We start from the raw sequence: 21099 nt of genomic DNA, 5'->3' as shown, positions 1-21099 counted from the left end.
CAGAATTGGTGTCTAGAAAAAGATAAAAGTGGGGGGAATAACAAACAGACAAAAATAGACACAAAAATTAAAGGCACAAAAATATGTGTGTGGAAATCAGGAGATAAACCAAAGCAGTATGGGGCCAGAACTGATGAAAAACTCTATGCAAAAAACGCCTCTTGTTTTGTATGCAGAAAATGCAATATCCCCACAACAACAGTAGGAGCAGAGAATATATGGTCTAAGGATAAGAAATACTGAAAGAAAGTCAAGCATTCTGAAACAGAACAAAAACCAAAACAAACCTTCAAAAGTCCATATTTATTAATTGTCTACCCCATACAGGTGCTTACTTGTATAAGGAAAAGCATCTGCTCTTCTATAGTCCCAGGCACACCTGGGCCACATGCCTGAAGCTGGATATTGGCTTTCTCAAGTTTGCTCTTTATTTAATCTTGTAACTTGGGGAGGGATTTCTGTGGGGGGAAAAGTCATCACAATCTTAATCTCATGGAACAGATTAATACTTCAATACCTCTTACTAAACTGGATAGCAGAATAATTTTTGTAGCCTAAATTGTGAAATTGGCTGTGACTTCAGGTCTTGATCAATCAGCTGTCTTGTCTAAACAAAGCAATTAAACTACTTAACATGAGAAAGAGAAGGCAACAACTTTCTTTAAAGTTAGCAAACCAGTAGGGTTTTTTTGACAGGCATTCATGGATATGATTTATTTTGTGAATGTGTTATACTATATTATAATATATTAATATAGAGATGGAGGGACCCTCAAGTACTTGCGGGGAGCATCTCACTTTCACTGTATTTTCCTCCCTCACTATTTCCTCTTTTCCTTCCCTGAAAGACCTCACAGCCTCTCCTCCGTTCCTGCCCCCTTCTCTCCTTTCTACCTACCACCCAACCTACCTTTATCTGCCTCCTAGTTTTCAGCTTTCCCTCCTTCCCTCCCCCTGGGAAAGTCTGGCCAAGTTGTGTGGTGGCCACCAGTGCAGGGCCAGTCCCAATGGTGTGGTGGCCAGCGGTGCTATGCCAGGTCCAGTGGCATTGGGCCTATGTCCTTCCCACCCACCAGCCAGCCCAACTTAATCTACCCATGGGTCTTCAACTTGCACTCCTTCCCTGCCCAATAGCCTCTCCCTGGGAAAAGACTGGCCAGGCTGCATAGTGGCCTGGGCTGGACTACATGGTGGTTGGGCCCAACTGCACAGTGGCCGGCAGGTCCTGGCTGAGTTGCTGTCGAGCTCAGGTATTTCTCTGGGTTTGAGGCCTAGTCTTTTGTTGCTTAGCTTTTGTTTCTCTGTGCCAGCCATACTTTACCTTCACTTGTCATATTACATTGGGGGGGGGGGATCTGTTGTGTGAGTGCCTGGGAGTAGCTGCTGTAATCTTCCTCAAACTGTGCCCCAAGTGTTCCTTCTCACAAGAAGCAACCTTGAAGAAGTCTGGTGCTTTGCCTAGGTCAGATAGGGCAGCATATATCTGTCCAGGTTGCCATGGTAATGCTAAGGGGTAGATGACATGAGTGCATGTGGAATTTTATGATTTCACCTATATCTTGTATGTTCCCACCATCTCCTTCAGTCCTTACAAAAGTTCTTGAATCTACAGCAACATATCCTGTCCTTATATATAATTGAGTAGTGGTTCCACAATGTTCCAACACGTCGCCTTAATCAGTTCGCTCCCTGATCTGTCATTCAGAGGGTCTCCTTATCCAGTGGCTGCTTTGCCTGAGTCCTGCCTCCAACATTCTCAACAGTTTGCTGTTCCTCTCCCCGCACAACCAATCAGAACACAGAGGTCATTTGCATATGTGGCCTGACTAGCCTTTGCCTCAGAACACAGAGGTCGTTTGCATATGCAACCTCACTGGCCTTTGCCTCTAACATTTTAAACAGTTTGCTGCTGCTGTTCTGAGGTACAATACATTTCCCCTTAGTGCCTGGTGGGGGAAACCATTGTTGCAAATATCCAGATGAGGGCTGAAGATCACTCAGAATTACAACTGCTATCAAAATGGCAGAGATCAGTTCCCCTGGAGAAAATGGTGGACTCTGTGTTCTTATATCCTGCTGAGATGGCCCCCGTATGACAGCCAATGAGACGTAGCAGTCAGGGCATCAGAGCATGGTAGAGGCTGCATGTGTGTGTAGGGGGTGGAAAGTTGAAGAGTGAGGGGAAAATAAAGGTAGGTTGATGATTGGCTGAGGAGATATGGTTGCCAACTCCAGGTGGAAAATTCCTGGAGATTTGAGGGACAGAGTCTGGAGAGGGTGAGGTTTCAGTAGGGGTGGGATCTCAGAAAGGTACGATGCCATAGACTCCACCCTTCAAACCAGCCAGTCCGTCCCAGGGACCCACTGTTGCCAATCTCCAGGTTGGGCCTGGAGATCACTCAGAACTACAACTGCTTTCCAGGAGGGAGGGAGGAGAAGATGGAAAGCTGAAGTCAGAGGGGCAGATCAGGGTAGCTTGATGGTTGGCTGTGAAGGAGATACGGTTGCCAACTCCAGGTTGGAAAATTCCTGGAGATTTGAGGGGTGGAGCCTGGAGAGGGTATGGTTTGAGGAGGGGTGGGACTTCAGACAGGTAACATGCCATAGACTCCACCCTCCAAACCAGCCATTCCCTCGTGGGGAACCATTGCTGCCAATCTCCAGGTGGGGGCTGGAGATCACTCAGAATTACAACTGTTCTTCAGGTAGCAGAGATCAGTTCCTCTGAAGAAAATGGTGGACTCTGTGTCATTACACCCTGCTGAGGTCGCCACAGCAAATTGACACTGAGTGCCCAGGACTAAGGCACCCACCCAAAGCCTCTTTCTAGAGCTCGTTGCATTTATTTCCACAACGAGCCTTATTCCTAGTCTTCAATAAAGCATTTCACTGCCTATACTGTGTGTGAAGAGTGTTTTAGCTGGAGACCTGACAGTTGCCTTCATGGCTTTGCCGCTGCTGCTGGGCCACACCAAGTTGTGTGGTTAGTGAGTTTCTGGTAGTTGCTGGGCCTGTCCCCAGACAGTCCACCTCTATCAGGGGACACAACAATGGATGGGGGAAGCCCTTCTATCAGTGTTTTGGCCTCCCTATTTCCCCATGGCTTTGCTTAACAGAAACCAATTGCTTGGTTGCCAAACAATTCTTAATAGCCACTAAGAGTTCTTTTTTGAAAAGTTACAGGTGTTGCTTCTATTGTTTCGGGGAGTTTTAATCGCCTGGTTTTTTAACAATTCCAGATTTTTTTTTCTTTGCAACCCTGGTACTTCCTTCAGGTATGCAGAGAAATCCCTCTAGTCTGTTCCTAACTCAGTTTTGCAGCTAATCACATCCTCTATGGTACAGCTTGGAAAGATAGACAGACAGACAGACATGACAAGTGAGGACTCCCAACACTCAGAGGGGGGCAGGAATCCTATCATCTCCCTCTTGCTCACCAGAACTCCCACTTCCTGGTTCGTGCTATTCCCTTGCTCACCCACCTGCACTGCTGACATCTCCATGGCTTCGGTGAGTGGTGGCTCCTACTTCTACTGCTTTCCCCTTCCTACTTGCAACACTTCTGGCTCACATAGCAGCAGGGGAGCTGGCAGCAGTTCCCAGCCCTCCTCCTCCTCCCCCACCTGCCAGGAATCTCCACAAGACTCGGTGGTGGTGGGGAGATCCCATCCTCTCTACCTTGCTCATTGGGCCACCCATTTGCTGGCTCCTGATGTTCCTCACCTGCACAGCTGCTGCCTCTGCAGCTCACACAGGGTGGGGTGGGTGGACAGCAGTTCCCACTCCTCTTCCCCTGCCCACCATCTCACCTGCTGGGAGTGCTGCCACTGCCTCTCCCTGGCTCTTCCTCCCTTTCTCTCCCTCTCCCACTGCAGCACTAATGCCTACACCTGCCTGGCTCAAATGGTGACAATAGTAACCATTCCTCCTCTTCCACCCCACGGCAGGCACAGCCAGCCCTCCATATGATGCCTCCACTGCATGGAGGGTGGATAAGGCCAGCCAACAGAGGTGCTCCTCTGCACAAGTGCAGAGATCCTTCCTCTCTTTTGGAGAAATTTAACCCCTCCCTAGTTTTTTGGGAAGTTTTCAGATTTTTCTACAAACCTGAACCCCCAGGTTTGCAGAACTATCTGTTTTCTGTCTCCTCGGGCCTAATCCATGGATTTAAGTATCCACATAAGGAGCCATGTTGACTATATGGCAGCATATTGATGCTTTAACACTTTCTATGTTCCATTTTCTGTGTTCCGATGTGATATCCAACGATTTCAAATCATAAAAACAAACTATTTAAGTGACAGTATTCTTACATTAATGTGTTCTATCAGCTCCTGTGTAAGTCTTTCTGCCAGAAGCGGGATGGTAGCTTTGCCTTCTTCAAAAAGAGGTCTGAGTCGAGACATAAATCATTTAATGTTTTGAAATATGACTCAATGTATAATTTGGATATAGACAGATAAGTAACAGGTAATTCCCAGCTTTCTCTCACTTTATCACACTCTCCCACTCAAAAGGACCGTGCAGATGGTCAACGCTGTGCACAAAGTAGGCACATATACAGGAAGCAGGGTCACATTCTCTGGCTCCACAGCTCATGTCCCTGTACGCAGCCAGACATCCCAAGGGAATCATATTCATTTACAAGAAAACTTGCTTCAGTTCTGACACACAAGTGAGCCTTTAAAAAAAGACCCACACACAAATAAAACAGCAATTTGACATAACTGCTATAGTAACTACTAGTTCTTTGGGGGGGGGGAATAAAAGCAAGTTTTTAGCCCTTTTTGATGGAAGTATACATCAATGTATAGCAATGAAAAAGGCTAGAAATTTAAATTGTTTGGTTTGTTTTAAAACAAACAAACAAACAAAAATAAAGTCGGGAATGCAGAGGAACTGGTAGACAGATCATTTTAATGTTGTAGTTCCACAGCAGTATGCCAATTGTCATTTTTTTTAAGACTGGAAAATTACCTCAGAGTGGAAGACTGCAGTGCAGCTATAGAACTCTTGTGGTGTGGCAAGAGATTCTGACAAGAGTCAGTATCTGAAGGGCAAGGAAAAGACAGGCAGGCTAAAAAGAAATCCTGCCAGTGCTTGGGGTTGTAACATGGGTAGATACAGATAGAGTCAATGAAGCAATGTAGAGCTAGAGACCAGGTTGCCCTCCTCAGTCATACATACAGCAGAGCAGGGGTCGTTTTGTAGAAAAAGAGCTAGGGGAACTCATTAGCATAACTCATTAGCATATGCCACACCCCCTGGGAGTGCGAGGAAGCCCCGCCAAGGCCCTCCCTGGCCCCAGGCAGGCAGGGGTGGGGAGAGGCGGGGAGGAAGCAACTTACCCTCCCCTCTTCTCCTACCTCCTCCTGGCTGAATGAGGGCCGGAAGTGGGGCGGCTGGAAGCAGGGGGCGGGGCTTCATCGTGTGCCCCGCCCCCACCCGGGGGAACTGCGATCGCCCGCGATCCCCCCTGAAATGACCTCTGCCCTTCCTCTTCTCCTGCCTCCTCCTGGCTGAATGAGGGCTGGAAGCGGGGCGGCCAGGAGCAAGGGGCGGGGCTTCATCGTGTGCCCCGCCCCCCGCACCTCACCCGGGGGAACTGCGATCCCCCCCGAAATGACCTCTGCAGCAGAGAGAGACAGGAGGGGATCATGGTGACCCTTTAACAGAGCTATGGGGCCAAATTATGGACCATCTGGAGCCTCCCAAAATCGTAGCCACCTGTCACAAGAGGTGTGTTGCTAGCCCCCTTTTCTTCAAGCTATGGCTTGTTATACAAATCCATTTTCTTTTGCATTATATTGCAGTAAGATATTTATTTATTTGTTTAGATTTATATCCTGCCCTCCCAGCCAAGGCCGGCTCAGGGCGGCTTACAAACAGAATAAAACATACACATAAATTTAAATGGTCCTAAAATCAGATAAAATATATCAACATTTAAAAGTGCTAGAAACTGATAATACAATAGATTATTAAATGATGGCGGTCAACCTTCAGCCTTACATCGTAGTGATCAGCTCATTGATCTAATCTTCATGCAGTCGGCACAGGCTGTTCTTATGGCTTCAGGGGACAGTGGGTTCCCTATTGGGGGTGGCTCATAATTAAAGGCCTGGAGGAAGAGCTCCATCTTGCAGGCCCTGCGGAACTGCATAAGGTCCCACAGGGCCCTGATCTCCTCTGGGAGCTCATTCCACCAGAAAGGAGCCGCCACTGAGAAAGCCCTGGTTAAAGCCAGCCTGGCATCCTTGGGACTGGGGAGGGCCAATCAATGTTGTGACCCTGATCACAGTGTTCTCTGGGGAACAGATTCTGTTTGCATTGGGTAATCCTACCTGAAATAATCATGCTCTTCAAAAAATTCTCTTTCATTCTGGATTGCAGCTGCCAAGGTCATTTTTTTGTTGATGTCACTTTGCCCACGGCATTTAACTATCATATATCCTTTATTCAAGAAAACTCTGTGATTTCGGACTACGTCAACTACCTCTGCCTCTGTTCCTTTGTCAACCAGGTCAGGCTTGGTCAGAATTCCTGTGAAGTAATTGATGGACATAAAAGGAAAGGATTATTTAATTAATAGAGGCAGGACTTAATATCTGAGCCAAACCTTGGCCAAACCACTTTTGAATACTATGTCATGTTTTTGGACCATTTGCTGTGGTGAAAAGGGGCATTCCTCCACACTGAGAAGTTATGACTCCTTTTCCAACCTGCTGAAAACACAGAGCAGAGCCTCCATGTGAAAGCATGTGTGGGGCTATCAGGCAGGTCTGAGGCCTGCATATCAAGATATATTTGGTGGGCATATGACTTTCTCTTTGCCATTCAGGTGTTTTCTGGGAAGAGGACAGACAAAGTACCCTGACTTATCAGAGTGTGTAATCATTTGAGTGTCGGACTAAATCTGGGAGACCTGGGTTCAAGTCCCCATCCTTCCATGGAAGCTTGTTGCACAAACTGGAGCCTGACACTCACTATCGGCTGAACTTGCCTCACAGGGTTGTTGTAGCGATGCTTAAAAGGAGGGAAGAACAATGTACACTGCCTTGGGTCCCCACTGGGGAGAGAAGCGGGGTATAAATATCTAAATTATTTTTTAAAATTATCCTTCCACTTCCCATAGGGTTGCCACTCTGCCAGCCCAGCATTTCCAAATTCCTAGAATGTCTGTTCAAATACCAAACTCACAGGCATGTGGGTGTTATGTATTGGGACTGGAACATTCCAGGACTGTTTCTATCAGAGACTGGCTGAGCTTGGAGCTCTAGAACAAAAGCCCACCAGGACTCTAGAGGTGGCCAATGGGGAATTAATGGTTCTGACAATGGCCTATTGTTAGTAGCTGTTTGGGGAAGTGTGTGGAGTTGCATGCTATTTAAACAGGGCAGTTGCCCTGGCTTTTGGCTTTTAGTGATTCTTGCTGAATCACTAATAAAGGAGAGCTGATAACTAAGCTTGGGGTCGGACCATCCATGGGACCCAGTATTTAACAAAGGGGAAGTGGCTTCTGCTCTGTGACAAGCTTCTATGCTGGAACCTGAGCAAAGGTAAAAAGAAGCTTGTCCTGCAGAAGAATTTTGCCCCTTCCCGGCTGGGCAGCTTTGGGGTATTTTTTTCGTGGGCACTGGTGTGCTGAGAACTGGCCAGAGGATTGGTTAGTAGAGGGTCTTGGAAGGGACTTTACTTTCTTAGAATTTTTTTCCTGATTCTGATGGTGGTTTGGTTATGGGGCAAGGAGATGGCAAACCACTCAGTTCACTTTTGGTGTGACAACTTAGCGGTGGTTCACGTTATCAACTCCCTCATGTCCAAATCATCACGGGTGATCAGGCTTGTCAGGGCATTCATACTGTGCTGTCGGTGGTTGAATGTGTTGTTTTTGGCTAAGCATGTCCCAGGAATTACTAATAGGGTGGTTGTTGTGTATGCTGGCCACCACCGGGAGGCCAGCGTATAGCCTGAGCTTGACTCAGGATGAACAATAGGGACTAGGCTCCTAGTCCCTCCACCGGGGAACCAATGGACTCCATGGCGGGAAATTCAAACCCACCAATGGGGTCCAGGGGTGTGGCCCTGGGGTGTATATAGTTGGCCTGCCGGCCGTTTGTCTACTGTCTCGTTGTGTGCCTAATAAAGCGTGCTATGCACTACGTCGTTGTCTGTCGTCCATCCATGCGGCAACCCACTACACAATAGTGGCGACGAGGATGGGATTCAGCCGCATCTGAGCCGGGCTGTCGCGAGGAACCAGGAGAACGCGAAGCAGCCGATCCGATGAGCAAGACCGCTTCTCCCGCAACCCCTCCGACGCGCACAATGGCAACCGCTCCTGGGCTAGGGCTGCTTCCGCCCTTCGACATAGCCCGCCCGCAGGACTGGCCAGCCTGGGTCAGAGGCGCCAAGTCCGCGCTGGAGTTTTTCGACGTCACCGACGAAGGCAAGAAGAGGGGATTCCTCCTGGCCTCCTGCGGCACCGCCGTGGTGTCCCTGGCCAGACGGCTACTCTCCCCCGCAGACCGCAGTTGCGTGGGAAAGGTCGCACGCCGCCCCATCCGCAGCTCTCCAGGTCGAGCCGGAGGGTCCCGAGGAGCAGGACGTCCACCGGACCTACGGAGGGGCCCGGCAGCGCACCCAAGCACAACAACGCACCCCAGCGTCGACCTCTAGCGCCGGCCGCCAGCATCCCAGCGCGTCCACATGTGCCAGCTGCGGAGAACCACACAACCGGAGGACCTGCCGTTTCCGCAATGTAGGTTGCCGCAACTGTGGCCGCACGGGCCACATCGCCAAGGTCTGCCGAGCCAAGCCAACAGGACGGCCCCAGCCAGCCCACCAAAGAGCAGAAGCCCACTTCGAGGAGGACGCCGGCGCCGAGGACCTCTACCTCCTCGCCCACTCAGCAGAGAAGGTACTGAGACTCCCCGGCAAATCCCCCGCCCCCAAGTTCATGACCACTGTTAAAATAGAGGGGTCCCCCTGCGAGATGGAGGTGGATTCGGGCTCCGCCGCTTCAATAATTTCCGCGGCGACGCTTAAGCACCTGTGCCCTAAGGGGGGACCCCGACTGCGGCCAGCCCTGGTGACGCTCATGGACTTCCAGTGGAACCAGGTGCCAATAAAGGGGGTTGGAACATTCAAGGTTCAGTACAAAAAATTTAAGAGGAACCTGGATTTAATAGTGGTCGAGGGCGACCTAGTCAGCTTACTGGGACGGGCCTGGTTCGAACCCCTAGGAATCACGGTCAAAGGGGTACAGGCGTGCACGGCCCAAGACTTCACGGGGATTTGCCAAGAGTTTCCTGCCGTTTTCGACGACTCTCTGGGTTGGTATACGCCCCCCCCCCCGGCCCGGTGTCCTTGTGCTTAGACCCCTCGGTGGCCCCCATAAGGATGCGTGCCAGGACGTTTCCCTTATCGGTCAAGCCAAAGATAGATGCGGAACTGGACCGCCTAGTGGCACAAGGCATCCTGGAGCCCGTCTCCCACGTGGCGTGGGAGACTCCAATTGTCGTGGTGAACAAACCTAATGGGGCAGTCCGCATCTGCGTGGACTATAAATGCACTTTGAACAAGGCGCTGCAGGACCACGCATACCCGGTCCCTGTAGTTAGCCATGTTCTGGCCACCTTGGGCGGGGCAAAGATCTTTGGGAAATTGGATCTAGCCCAAGCGTACCAGCAGCTGCCAGTAGATGAGGCAACTGCAGAAGCGCAGACCATTGTTACCCACCGGGGGGCATTCCGTGTTAAGCAATTGAGTTTTAGAGTCAGCGTGGCGCTTGGGCTGTTTCAGCAACTAATGGACTCTCTTCTCAAAGGGATCCCCGGCATCATGCCCTTCTTCGATGATGTAATGATCGCCGCCGCCACGCCCGCCGACTTCGCGACTCGCCTCCGTGCCGTGCTCAGCTGCTTCCAGGACGCCGGGCTGAAGGTAAAGCTGGAAAAGTGCTGCCTGGGAGTACCGTCGGTTGACTTTTTGGGCTTCACGGTGGCCGGGGAGGGCCTTCACCCGACTCGCGAGAAAATAAAAGCGATTGTGGAGGCACCACCGCCCAAGTCCAAGGCGGAGCTGCAGGCCTTTCTCGGCATCTTGAACTTCTACCACGCCTTCCTCCCTCACAAGGTGGCGGTAGCGGAACCCCTCCATTGCTTACTGGACAAGCACGCCCCCTGGGTGTGGGGACCGTGTCAGGCCGCCGCGTTCCGGAACGTGAAGGAACTTTTGATCTCCAACGCGGTCTTGGCCCACTTCGACAAGTCGTTGCCGGTGGTCCTGGCCTGTGACGCCTCACCCTACGGCGTTGGGGCTGTGCTGGCGCATCGCCTGCCTGATGGCCGGGAGGTCCTGGTCGCGTACTACTCTCGCACGCTGTCTGCGGCAGAACGAAATTACGCCCAGGTAGATCGGGAGGGTCTCGCGATCGTGGCCGGGGTCAAGAAATTTCACGATTTCATCTACAGCCGGCCATTTACCATCGCCACCGACCACCGCCCTCTCCTCGGTCTCTTCGCCCCCGACCGGAGAACGCCTCAAGTGATCTCCCCACGTGTCCTGAAATGGACCATTTTCCTGGCGGCCTACGACTACCGGATCGAGCACCGCCCCGGGAATGCCATGGGCCATGCAGACGCCCTCAGCCGCCTGCCCCTGCCGGACGTCGTGGTCGACCCTGCCCTGGTGCACCGGGTCCTTCAGATGGAAGACCTCCCAGATGCGCCTCTCCAGGCTGTGGACATCGCCCGCCGCTCGGCCCTCGGCCCCATCCTATCCCGGCTGCTGGGCTGGGTGGTGAGGGGGTGGCCTACCAAGATAGAGGAGCCAGAGTTCGCAGCATTCACGGCTCGCAGAGAAGAATTGTCGGCGCACAAAGGCTGCCTACTGTGGGGAGACCGGGTTGTGGTCCCCAGCGTCCTGAGGCAAAAGGTGCTACACGCCCTGCACAAGGCCCACCCAGGCATCGTGCGGATGAAGGGCCTTGCCCGGAGCTACGTCTGGTGGCCGGGCATCGATGCAGAGGTTGAAGCATGGGTGAAACGGTGCCCCACCTGCCAAGCGGTGAGACCCAGCCCACCGGGGGCACCTTCCCAGTCTTGGGAATCCACCCACACCCCGTAGTCTCGGCTCCACATAGACTTTGCCGGACCCTTCCATGGACTGTTGTTTTTGGTGACGGTGGATTCCTACACCAAGTGGTTAGAGGTCACCCCCGTCTCCACAACGTCCTCAAGGGCCACCATCCACACCCTCCGACAGATCTTCGCCACCCACGGCCTGCCAGACACGATCGTCTCGGACAATGGGACGGCGTTCACCTCGGAGGAGTTCCGGCAGTTCCTCAGCGGCAACCTGATCCGTCACATCAGGTCAGCACCATTCCACCCCGTGACCAACGGCCAAGCGGAGCGAATGGTGCGGACTACGAAGGAAGCGCTGAGCCGCCTGACGGAGGGAGACTGGGAGCGGTGTATCGCACAGTTTCTCCTGGCGCATCGCACCACAACCAACCCGGTTAGCGGCCGATGCCCAGCGGAGCTCCTCCTGGGGCGGAGACCGTGAACCCTGTTGGATCGCCTGCACCCAGATTGGGCCCCAGAGTCGCGGACCTCGCCCGAGGTGCGGGAGGCGCCTCGGGGGTTCTTCCCGGAGGAACCCGTCTTCGCCAAGAACTTCGGTAGGGGGCCGGAATGGCTAGCGGGGCACATCATCCGACCCCTGGGCGCTGTAATGTACGAGGTGTCCACCGAGTGCGGCCAAGTACTGCGGAGGCACATTGATCAGCTTCGGCGGCGCATGCTCCTGGAACACAGCAGCACGCAGGGCCCGGAACTACCGCCGGCTGAGGAAAGGGACGATCAGCCACCCGCAGCCCAAGAGGCTACCCCGGAAGAGTCTCCTAGCCTGACGCCACCAAGTTCGCCGGCGGTCACGGAAGAACCCCCAGCCGCCGGCACAGGGGGGTCAGCCGGGCCCCCACCTGCAGCAAACCCCAACGCAGCGGAAGGAACACCAGAGACCACCACACCGGGTCCCCGACGGTCCGCGAGAGAGCGATGGGCCCCGTCTCTATTTAAAGGACTATGTGCCCTAGGGTGGTTCCGAACTATGGGGGGAGGGATGTTGTGTATGCTGGCCACCACCGGGATAGCCTGAGCTTGACTCAGGATGAACAATAGGGACTAGGCTCCTAGTCCCTCCACCGGGGAACCAATGGACTCCATGGCGGGAAATTCAAACCCACCAATGGGGTCCAATGGAGGAGAGGAAGGGTCCTCTGCCTCACATCCTGGTCATTCATCTGGGTGGCAATGATCTGGGTTTGGTTAAGGGCAAGGCCCTTTCCCTGCAAGGTAGGGAGGTCCTGAGGTTCATCCAGAGCAGGTGACCTGGTGCTCTTATTGTATGGTCCATGATGCTTCCGTGCCGCGTTTGGAGGAAAGCATGGGACCCACATCGCATTGAGAAGACTCATCACAAGGCCAATAGGGCCTTGCAGAAGGCCTTGGCTAAGGGGTTGGGCATTTACCTTCTGCACCCTGCGATGTGGGCTGAATTTGATGTCCGGTGGGCACAAGTGCCTAAGCAGACGCTTGACCTTGGAGTTGGCAGAATAGTGTTGGGCAAGTAAAAGCAGAGTGGTGAGCACCTTTGGCATCTCCCCTCTGTTAGGGGGACAGGGGTCTGTCAGGATCGGATAGTGGGTTGTGTGGCTCATGGCTGTGAATGGGGACTGCCAGTGGGACCCCCTGCACAAGTCCTTCTCTCAAGCTTTATGGTTTGGGGGGGGGGGTCAGAGCTTTACGGTGGTAACCTGTTTGCCTGATCAGCCTGGCTCAAGCCATGCTATGGATGGCTAGATCCAGGGGCAGAGTGGCCCACCCAATACAGAACAAGGAGGGGTCCAAGGGTGGACCCCTGGCTTGACCTGTTTAATTAAGTTAGCCCTTGCCATTTTCTCAGTTGATGTTTTAAATAAAAGTGTCCCTTTAGTACCCAAAATCCTGTGTCTGCTTCTTTATTCTGACTGGGGGAGGGGATGGATAAATAGCCATTCCTATGTCTCTTTGAAGGTCCTCCAGTACAAACCTGAGCTTTGTTTGCATTACTGGATTTTTTTTTTGCTGAAAGCTCTGAGATTTTTTTAAAAGCAAGCTGGAAATACTTTTTATAACAAACATCCTTGACAATCATGCCCTTTCCCCTGCCGCTGCAACCCACTGCAAGCAGAGTAATGTGTTTATTTACTTACCAAGTGTTCTTTCTCCTGTACTGTCTACTTCTTGAGCCATTTTCAGTGCCTCTGTAGTTGCAATATCTACATTACTTGGCACCACTACCAAACAGATGGTTTGTTGTTTGTTAATATACTTCTTAATTAAGGTTAAGATCTGTAACAAAATTAAGACTGGTTACTAATGCCTTTTTAGATTCCAGGCCTGCTGGTAGACTTGCTGTTTTGAAGGAGGCTGAAGTTGGTTCCTTATTCGCACTTCCTTATTCATTCCTTATTCGTTACTTATTCAAGTAGTTATTCAGAAACACTAAAGAGAGAGTTGGAAAGCTCCGAACCCCAAAATAAGAACTGGACCACCACATATCATATACCCCCACATTCACAGGACTCTCCCCTTGGAATACTGTGTGGAGTTCTGGTCACCACACCTTAAAAAGGATATTATAGCTTTGGAAAAAGTGCAGAAAAGGGCAACTCAAATGATAAAAGGGTTGGAACACTTTCCCTATGAGGAAAGGTTAAAGCGCTTAGGGCTCTTTAGCTTGGAGAAAAGACGACTGAGGGGTGACATGATCGAGGTTTATAAGATTATGCATGGGAAAGAGCAGGTAAAGAAAGAGGTACTTTTCTCCCTTTCTCACAATACAAGAACCCGTGGGCACTCCATGAAATTGCTGAGCGGTCGGGTTAGAACGGATAAAAGGAAGTACTTATTCACCCAAAGAGTGATTAACACATGGAATTCACTGCCACAGGAAGTGGTGGGTGCTACAAGCATGGACGGCTTCAAAAGGGAATTAGATAAGCATATGGAGCAGAGGTCCATCAGTGGCTATTAGCCACAAGGTATAGATAGGGGCTCTGGGGCAAGTGATGCTCTGTCTTCTTGGTGCTTTGGGGGGCCAACAGTGGGAGGGCTTCTAATGTCTGGGCCCCACTGGTGGACCTCCTGATTGCACCTGGTATTTTTGGCCACTGTGTGATACAGAGTGTTGGACTGGATGGGCCTTTGGCCTGATCCAGCATTGGCGTCTCTTATGTTGGTTGCCGGGTGGAATGGTGCGGACGTGCTGTGGGTGATGAGGTTCGCTGCCAAAAATTCTTTGAATTCACTGGCCGTGAAGCATGTTCCGTTGTCAGACACTAGAGTGTTTGGCAGCCCGTACGTTGCAAACAGTTTCCTCAATACATTTATTACAGTTTGTGCTGTCATTTTGGATGTGGGGACAACCTCGAGCCACTTCGAGTAAGCGTCTATGACAATTAAAAAATCTGCCCTTGAAAAGGGCCTGCGAAGTCCACATGGACTCTTGACCATGGGTGGTGGCATTTCTCCCACTGCGTTACTGGTGCCTGTGGGGGATCAGGTCGGGACTGCTGGCATTCAGGGCATTTCTGGACCCAGGACTCTATGTCCTCGTCTATCTTTGGCCACCAGAAATACCCTCTGGCCAGTCCCTTCATACGTACGATGCCAGGGTGGCATTCATGCAAAGCCTCTAAGACTTTTCCCCTTAGCTTTGGGGGAACCACTACCCTGTTGCCCCATAGCAAACATCCCCGGTGTACCAACAATTCATTTTGCCGTGATGCAAATGGCTTAAAGCATTCATTTACTCGCCCCACCGGCCACCCCTCCACACCCAGTTAAGAACCCTGGCGATGGTGGGGTCCAGGGTGGAGGCGGATGCAATGTCTGATGCATGCACTGGAGGTTTGGCCAGTTCTTCGAGGGCCATTACCTCGTAAGCTGGTGCAGGGTCATTGTCCAGTTTTGGCAGTGGGCAGCAGCTGAGGGCGTCGGCATGCTCCATGTTTCTTCCCAGCCGGTGCTCCAGGACATAGTCATCATAGGCGGAGAGAAAAACCGTCCATTGTAACATCCACGCAGACAATACATGGGATGTCTGGCAGTCTGGCGCAAAGATTCCAAGGAGGGGTTTGTGGTCCGTGGCCATAACGAATGGTCTACCATACAAAACGGAAGATTTGTCTTCACTTACTGTGAAGCTTCCTTCTCAGTGGTCCAGGAGTGGGGCGGTCCTTCCATGACTCCTTACTCATGGGAATTAGCCCCCCCTCCACTTGTAGGGCCGGCCAAACTTTGTTCCCAGAGGGGATGGGCTTGTCCTCTGGCTTCCCAGTTTGTCACCAAGCCACCTTCTCCCCACAATCCATGTAATCCTTAATGGACAAAAACATCCCAACACAACACCCCCACCACCCCCTCTCCAGAGGGCCTCAGGAAGTAGACAACACACTTTCTGTGAATTCTCAACATCAACTTTTATTCACAGAAAGAACAAAGGATGGAACACATCCCCCAATAACCAACAATGTAACAGAAACCTCATACCATAAAGAACTCCCAGACTGGACTTCCGGTATGGCGCATTGATGGGTGGGTGGGAGCGTGATGTGCTCCGTCCCTGCCCAAACCTCCTTTGCTTTGTTCGGGCTCCCTGCTTGTCAGGGGAGCTTGACCAGCAACCCGTCGGTGGGAGCTGGAGCAAGGGGCGTTTATTCTGGCCCCTCCCGCCTTCGGCAGGGTGGGGGGTGTTCAGTTTCGGCCTCGACGCCAAGGCGAATGGAAGGAGGAACATGGCCGCCGCCACGTTCTACTAAACGCGACCACCCGTTGTTTTTATCTAAGCATATAAAAGGATTATCGGTAACACTCGGCAATATTCCAGGAGCACAGAAAAGAAGTCGGAAAGTGCAAAGAGAAGCTCCCCCAAAAAAGAGTTACGTCCACCGCGGAATAAATGAGCGGCCGGGAAAAGACACTGACAAGACTGTGAGTTTCCTTATTACCTCGAGGGGGAAGATATACTGCATCGGGTTGGACTGGATTATCGGTAGAGGAGGAAAAAACAGAGGGGCATAGACTGTTTACTAAAGATGGAAGACTTCCTGAAAGCCCTAAAAGAAGCAATTCAAGTCATCCACTACCGGGAGCCTAAGCTTTTTTGTCGCCTCCGGTATGAGAGAATAAAACCTAGAAAACATTGAAGTATTAGCTAAAATAGGAAGTAAGAGAGAAGGAAGGATTGAAAGACGCAGAAAGTGGCAGAGGAAAAGGGAAGAAGGACATGAATCATGGAAAGAGGAAAGATGGAGATACAGAACAGAAAGACTAGGAGTTCAAAGGATGTGTAAAGACCGCAGACAAGTAGAAGGATTGAGACAGAAGAACAGAAGACTGAGGCGGAAAGAGAAAAATAAATTGTATAAAAATAGAACGCTTGATGTCTGTCAGATATAGGATTACTTGGAAAAAAGACCCCAAAAATAATCATTCAAAAATGAATTTTTATTGGTAGTGGGTTAGTTAGAAGACTAGGAGGTCAAAGGGTGTGTAAAGATCGAAGCCATGTTGAAGGATTGAGACAGAAGAACAGAAAGTAGAGGCGGAAAGAGAAAAACAAATTGTATAAAAAATAGAAAGTTTGGTATTTTCCAGATGTAGGATTAACTGGCATAAACACCCAAGAATCACTTTAATCATCCTTTTTAATCTCCTCCTTAAGCCAAGCCAGGAGATTCGTTTTGGCTTCCTCTCTGGACATATCCAACCCCTGGGAGTCATTCTTAGAGGAATGTGAAACTGCTAGGTCATCCAAGTAAGGGAACTTGAGGAACCTGCTTTGTCAGCCATTTTGTCTTCCTCTGCAAAAATGAAAGTTTACCTAAAATGGCTGACTTTCCCACCTTTATTCCACTTTCCTCAACCAAGGCTGCGAAAAGAAAGTGGAAACTACTTTCAACCCCCACAACCCTCAGTGGAGTTTCCCCCTTTTTCAGCAAGAAAGGGAAACCCAGTCATAACAGTAAATCTCACAGAGTAAGAGGACTGCCAACAGAAAAAAGGGGGAAGGAGAAAGAAAAGGGGGGAATTTACCCTCCTTCTGGCTCTATGAGGCTTCTCCCACCTCAGCCAGGACCCCCATTACCAGTGCCATTCCTACCCTGTTTCAGAAGAGGCACTGACCACTGGCCCCGATGTGCTTTCCTGAGACTCCTACTCCTGCAGATGAAAGCACGTGGTGTTTCAGTCAGTTCCTGAGAACTGCACCGCCAAAACCGCGCTGCTCATGCCTTTCCACCGGCTCCGCTGCAGTTCCCTTGCCTCTCAAACATCCGGAAGAGGGAAGGAGCCCCTGTATGCGGCCAATTCCGCTTGAGCATGTGGGAGCCGGGTCCGCGGCTGTTGCGACGTCCAAGAGCCTCCCCAGACCGTCAAGCACCCGCCCGTACAAACCACGTTTTTTTCTTGGTGCTCTTCTGCATGCCGCCTGGTTCAGGGAGGGGTAGAAAGTTAATTAACTTTCCCCGCCGCCCAGAAAACTCTGAACACCGTCTTCTTTCTTTGCTGTGGAATCTTCATGCTCACGAGAGCACAGCCAAACATCCTGCTCCTAAGGCAAGGCCGGTAGAACTGGGAAGCCAGAGGACAAGCCCCTCCCCTCTGGGATCAAAGTTTGGCCGGCCCTGCAAGTGGAGAGGGAGGGGCTAAGTCCCATGAGTAAGGAGTCATGGAAGGACCGCCCCACTCTCTGGACCACCGGAGAAAGTCATGGAATGTTTTAATGCCGGCCACTAGCGCCAACTCCTCCTTGTCGATTTGGGCATAGTTTCTTTCAGCCGGTGTCAGTGTCCGTGAAAATAAGGTGATAGGTGCCTCCCTGCCATCAGCCAGTACGTGGCTCAACACAGCCCCCACCCCATACGGAGATGCGTCCACCACCAAAACCAGTTGCTTGGCCTCGTTGTAGTGGGTAAGGACCGCCTCTGATGACAACAGTGATTTAATGGCAGTAAAAGCCCAGTCATGCTGAGGGTCCCATTCCCACTTTGCCCCCTTGTTAAGGAGGCGATGCAAAGGTACCGCTATCAATGCCTTATGGAGCAGGAAGGCATGATATAAATTTAAAATCCCTAAGAAGGATTGCAGTTCCTTCTTAGAGGTAGGTCTGGGGGCGTTTTGGATGGCCCGTACCTTCCCTTCCGTAGGGTGGACACCTTTAGCGTTGATTTGGAACCCCAAAAACTCCACACTGGGTACTCCTAATTGACACTTAGCCCTCTTTACTTTCAGCCCAGCCTCTTGGAATTTACGTAAGACGGACCTGAGGTGGTCTGTCAGTTCTTCCTTGGACCGGCCGGCAATCAACACATCGTCGAAATAGGGGACCACCCCAGGCAGGCCCCTTAACAAACCCTCCATTCGTCCTTGCGATATTTAAGCCGTATAGGCGCTACAGCAGGATCTAGGTCAAACGTTACAGGAGGCCCCCTATACATTCCCAGAGTACCATCAAAAACACCTGCAAATTCCAAATACAATGAATTCAATTTATTTGCATTGACTTGGTTGATACCACTTATTGCAATTCTGAGGGCGTCAAACCAGTCTAAGCCCAACACACTGGCTCGGCGTCCTCCCTGAAAATCGGAAAGGTGGATGGTGCTCGGCTGCAAATGCCGATGGCTCCATTGTGGAAACAAGCATTGCAAGGTTTCCGACGAAATGACGGTCACTGATGATCCTGAGTCGACCTCCATCTCGCACGGCACGCCATTCAGCAAGATGGTGATGTGGATCTTCTTCTTTGCTCATGATCCGGTCCTCAGGATGAGGATCCGGTCCTCATGATCCTGTCCTCAGGGCAGGAACAGCAGCTGGTCAGATGGCAATCTGTACACCTTGCATTGTCCTTGCCTCGAACCCAGGGGCTTGCACGAGGAGATGACGGTGGTGTTTATTCCTCTTGGCCCTGCAGGCTCTGGCCAAATGGCCTTGCTTGTCACAGGACTGGCAGATGACGTCCTTCGCCCAGCATCGATCCCGCTCGTGATCTCCGCCGCATCCGGCACAGGCTCACCTCGGCACAGTTTTCACTTGGGTCTGCTTGGGCCTCAGAGTACGAGAGTAGATGACATCATCATGCTCACCATCGGACTCGCTCGTTGATTTGTGGTGCACAGCTTTGTTGGCCCCCTGTTGGATTGGGACCTGGTTTTGACGCACTTCTTGTGTTGCTTTCTCAGCGGTCTTAGCGGCAACAGCCTCAGAGTAAGCCACAGCATAGGTTAGAGCCATTTGTGCGAACAATCATTGCTGCAGCTTCTCATCCCTCATGCCACAGACGAGTCAGTCGAGGAGCGCTTCCTTGAGGTTGGTGAAATTGCATGGACTTGCAGCCTTCCGCAAGGCTGATACGTACTCAGAAACCGTCTCGTTCACGGCCTGGGACCTCTTGTAGAATGCGTGTTGGCTGGCTATCTGCGAGGGTTGTGGTGCGAAATGCCCCTGCAGTTTTAGTTTTAGTTCAGCCAGGGACACGGTTTTGATCTCAGCCGGGGCGACCAGGGACTGGGCAACATCGAAGACAGCCCTTTTGCAGGAGCTGAGGAGGGTTGCCTTCTGCTGGTCCTCACCCTCGATCTGGTTAGCCTGGAGGTGGAACTCGAACCTGGTCAGGTATGAATCCCAGTCCTCGAGATCGGGTTCAAATGCCTCGAACCGTGGGTTGACAGCCATCACTGCTCTTTGTGTTGGCACTGGCACAAGTGCTGCAGCTGCTTGATCAGCCGGGTATCATTCTTCCACCCTGGGTCCTTCAGGGGCTTGCCATCCTGGCGTCGGTTCAGTGGGGCTGCCTACCCACTCTATAATCCCACCTTCATCGCCAATTGTTAGATACGAGACTTGACGCAGCAGGTGAACAGTGATAACAGCTTTATTGAACACGTAGTCAGAAGAACAGAATGAGACAAATCAATGGAGCAACAGGCTCCTTTTTAAACAGTCCGGGCTTGGCAAGCCACGCCCACATGTCAGCTAAGGTCCAATCAGAAACTGTACTTTTCAGATTTCAAGCTCAGTACATTCATTCCACTCCATTACATACATAACACTTATTCAAGGGGAAAACAAGCTTCTGGCCATTGTGGTTGAGCAAGTGATTCACAGGGTGTAACAGTGCTGTCTTTCACAATGCCCTGCCACTTCCCACTACTCCACTTTTTAAGATGATTTGTGACATATCTATTAATGCAGCACAGGCACACCATTTGTTTCTTGGTGCATAGAGGAGGTTGTTTCTAAAAGAAACAATTTTGCGCAAGGTCACTGACCCACACAGAAATCTCAATTATCCACCTTTTTTGCATACCCCTTCAAATTTATTCACATGCATCTGGGCATATATGCACTGGAAGTTTTTCTTTTTTAGATAGATCTGAGTCTCCATCTTAAAAGGAATAAATCTGTCATATATGTAACGTGGAAATATCAGTCTGCAGATCTTAAAAAACAAACTCAAAACAAGAAGTGCAGCAAATAAAACAAACACCACAGTCTTGATCATCTTGCTATAAACTATGGTTTTCAGAACCCTACCAGAACAGATTTTACCTGCTTTCCAATATCTTGAGGTTGGTTGCCCACAGCCACTCTTGTAATCCCTGGTAGATCAATCAGAGTCAGATCTGGAACTTCTGGGGAGGTGATTTCTAAGCTGATTAGTTCATGGCTAATTTCCAATCCATTACCAGCTATTGCATTCTGGGCTACATAGGAGGGAGGAACATATAAATTAACCTATTAATTTAATAACTAAATCATAGATTGCAGGAAACATTTTGGACAATTCCTTCCAGTGGACCAAGAAATGAACTGTCTAGCATCTATATATCTAATAGCGAAAGGTGCCCCCTGCGTACGGATATCTAAATCCGCACATCAGGGGCACCTGGGGGGCAGGGATATTTTCCTGCACATTTGGGGTGATCCCAGATGTACACAAAAATCGGAAAAGTGTAAAAAAAATAAGGGGGATATTTAAATC

General features: G+C 50.8%; 1 protein-coding gene across 1 annotated transcript in view; it reads right to left on the bottom strand.

The window, feature by feature from the left end:
• The window catches only part of LOC107112595 (interferon-induced GTP-binding protein Mx1-like), a gene marked incomplete at its 5' end in the record, with an annotated part of 41632 nt that extends 20780 nt beyond the window's left edge, over window positions 1-20852 (bottom strand). Inside the window, 5 exon segments of the mRNA XM_015413761.1 lie at window positions 336-458; window positions 4314-4392; window positions 6345-6543; window positions 13262-13400; window positions 20667-20852. Of these exon segments, the coding sequence (XP_015269247.1) occupies window positions 336-458; window positions 4314-4392; window positions 6345-6543; window positions 13262-13400; window positions 20667-20852 (726 nt within the window).
• Between the last annotated feature and the right edge of the window lie 247 nt (window positions 20853-21099).

The sequence above is a fragment of the Gekko japonicus genome, unplaced genomic scaffold (assembly GCF_001447785.1).
Source record: "Gekko japonicus isolate JY-2015 unplaced genomic scaffold, Gekko_japonicus_V1.1 scaffold803, whole genome shotgun sequence".
Taxonomy (NCBI): Eukaryota; Metazoa; Chordata; class Lepidosauria; order Squamata; family Gekkonidae; genus Gekko; species Gekko japonicus.
Note: the sequence above shows the minus strand (reverse complement) of the source record. Positions and strands in the feature narration are given on the sequence as shown.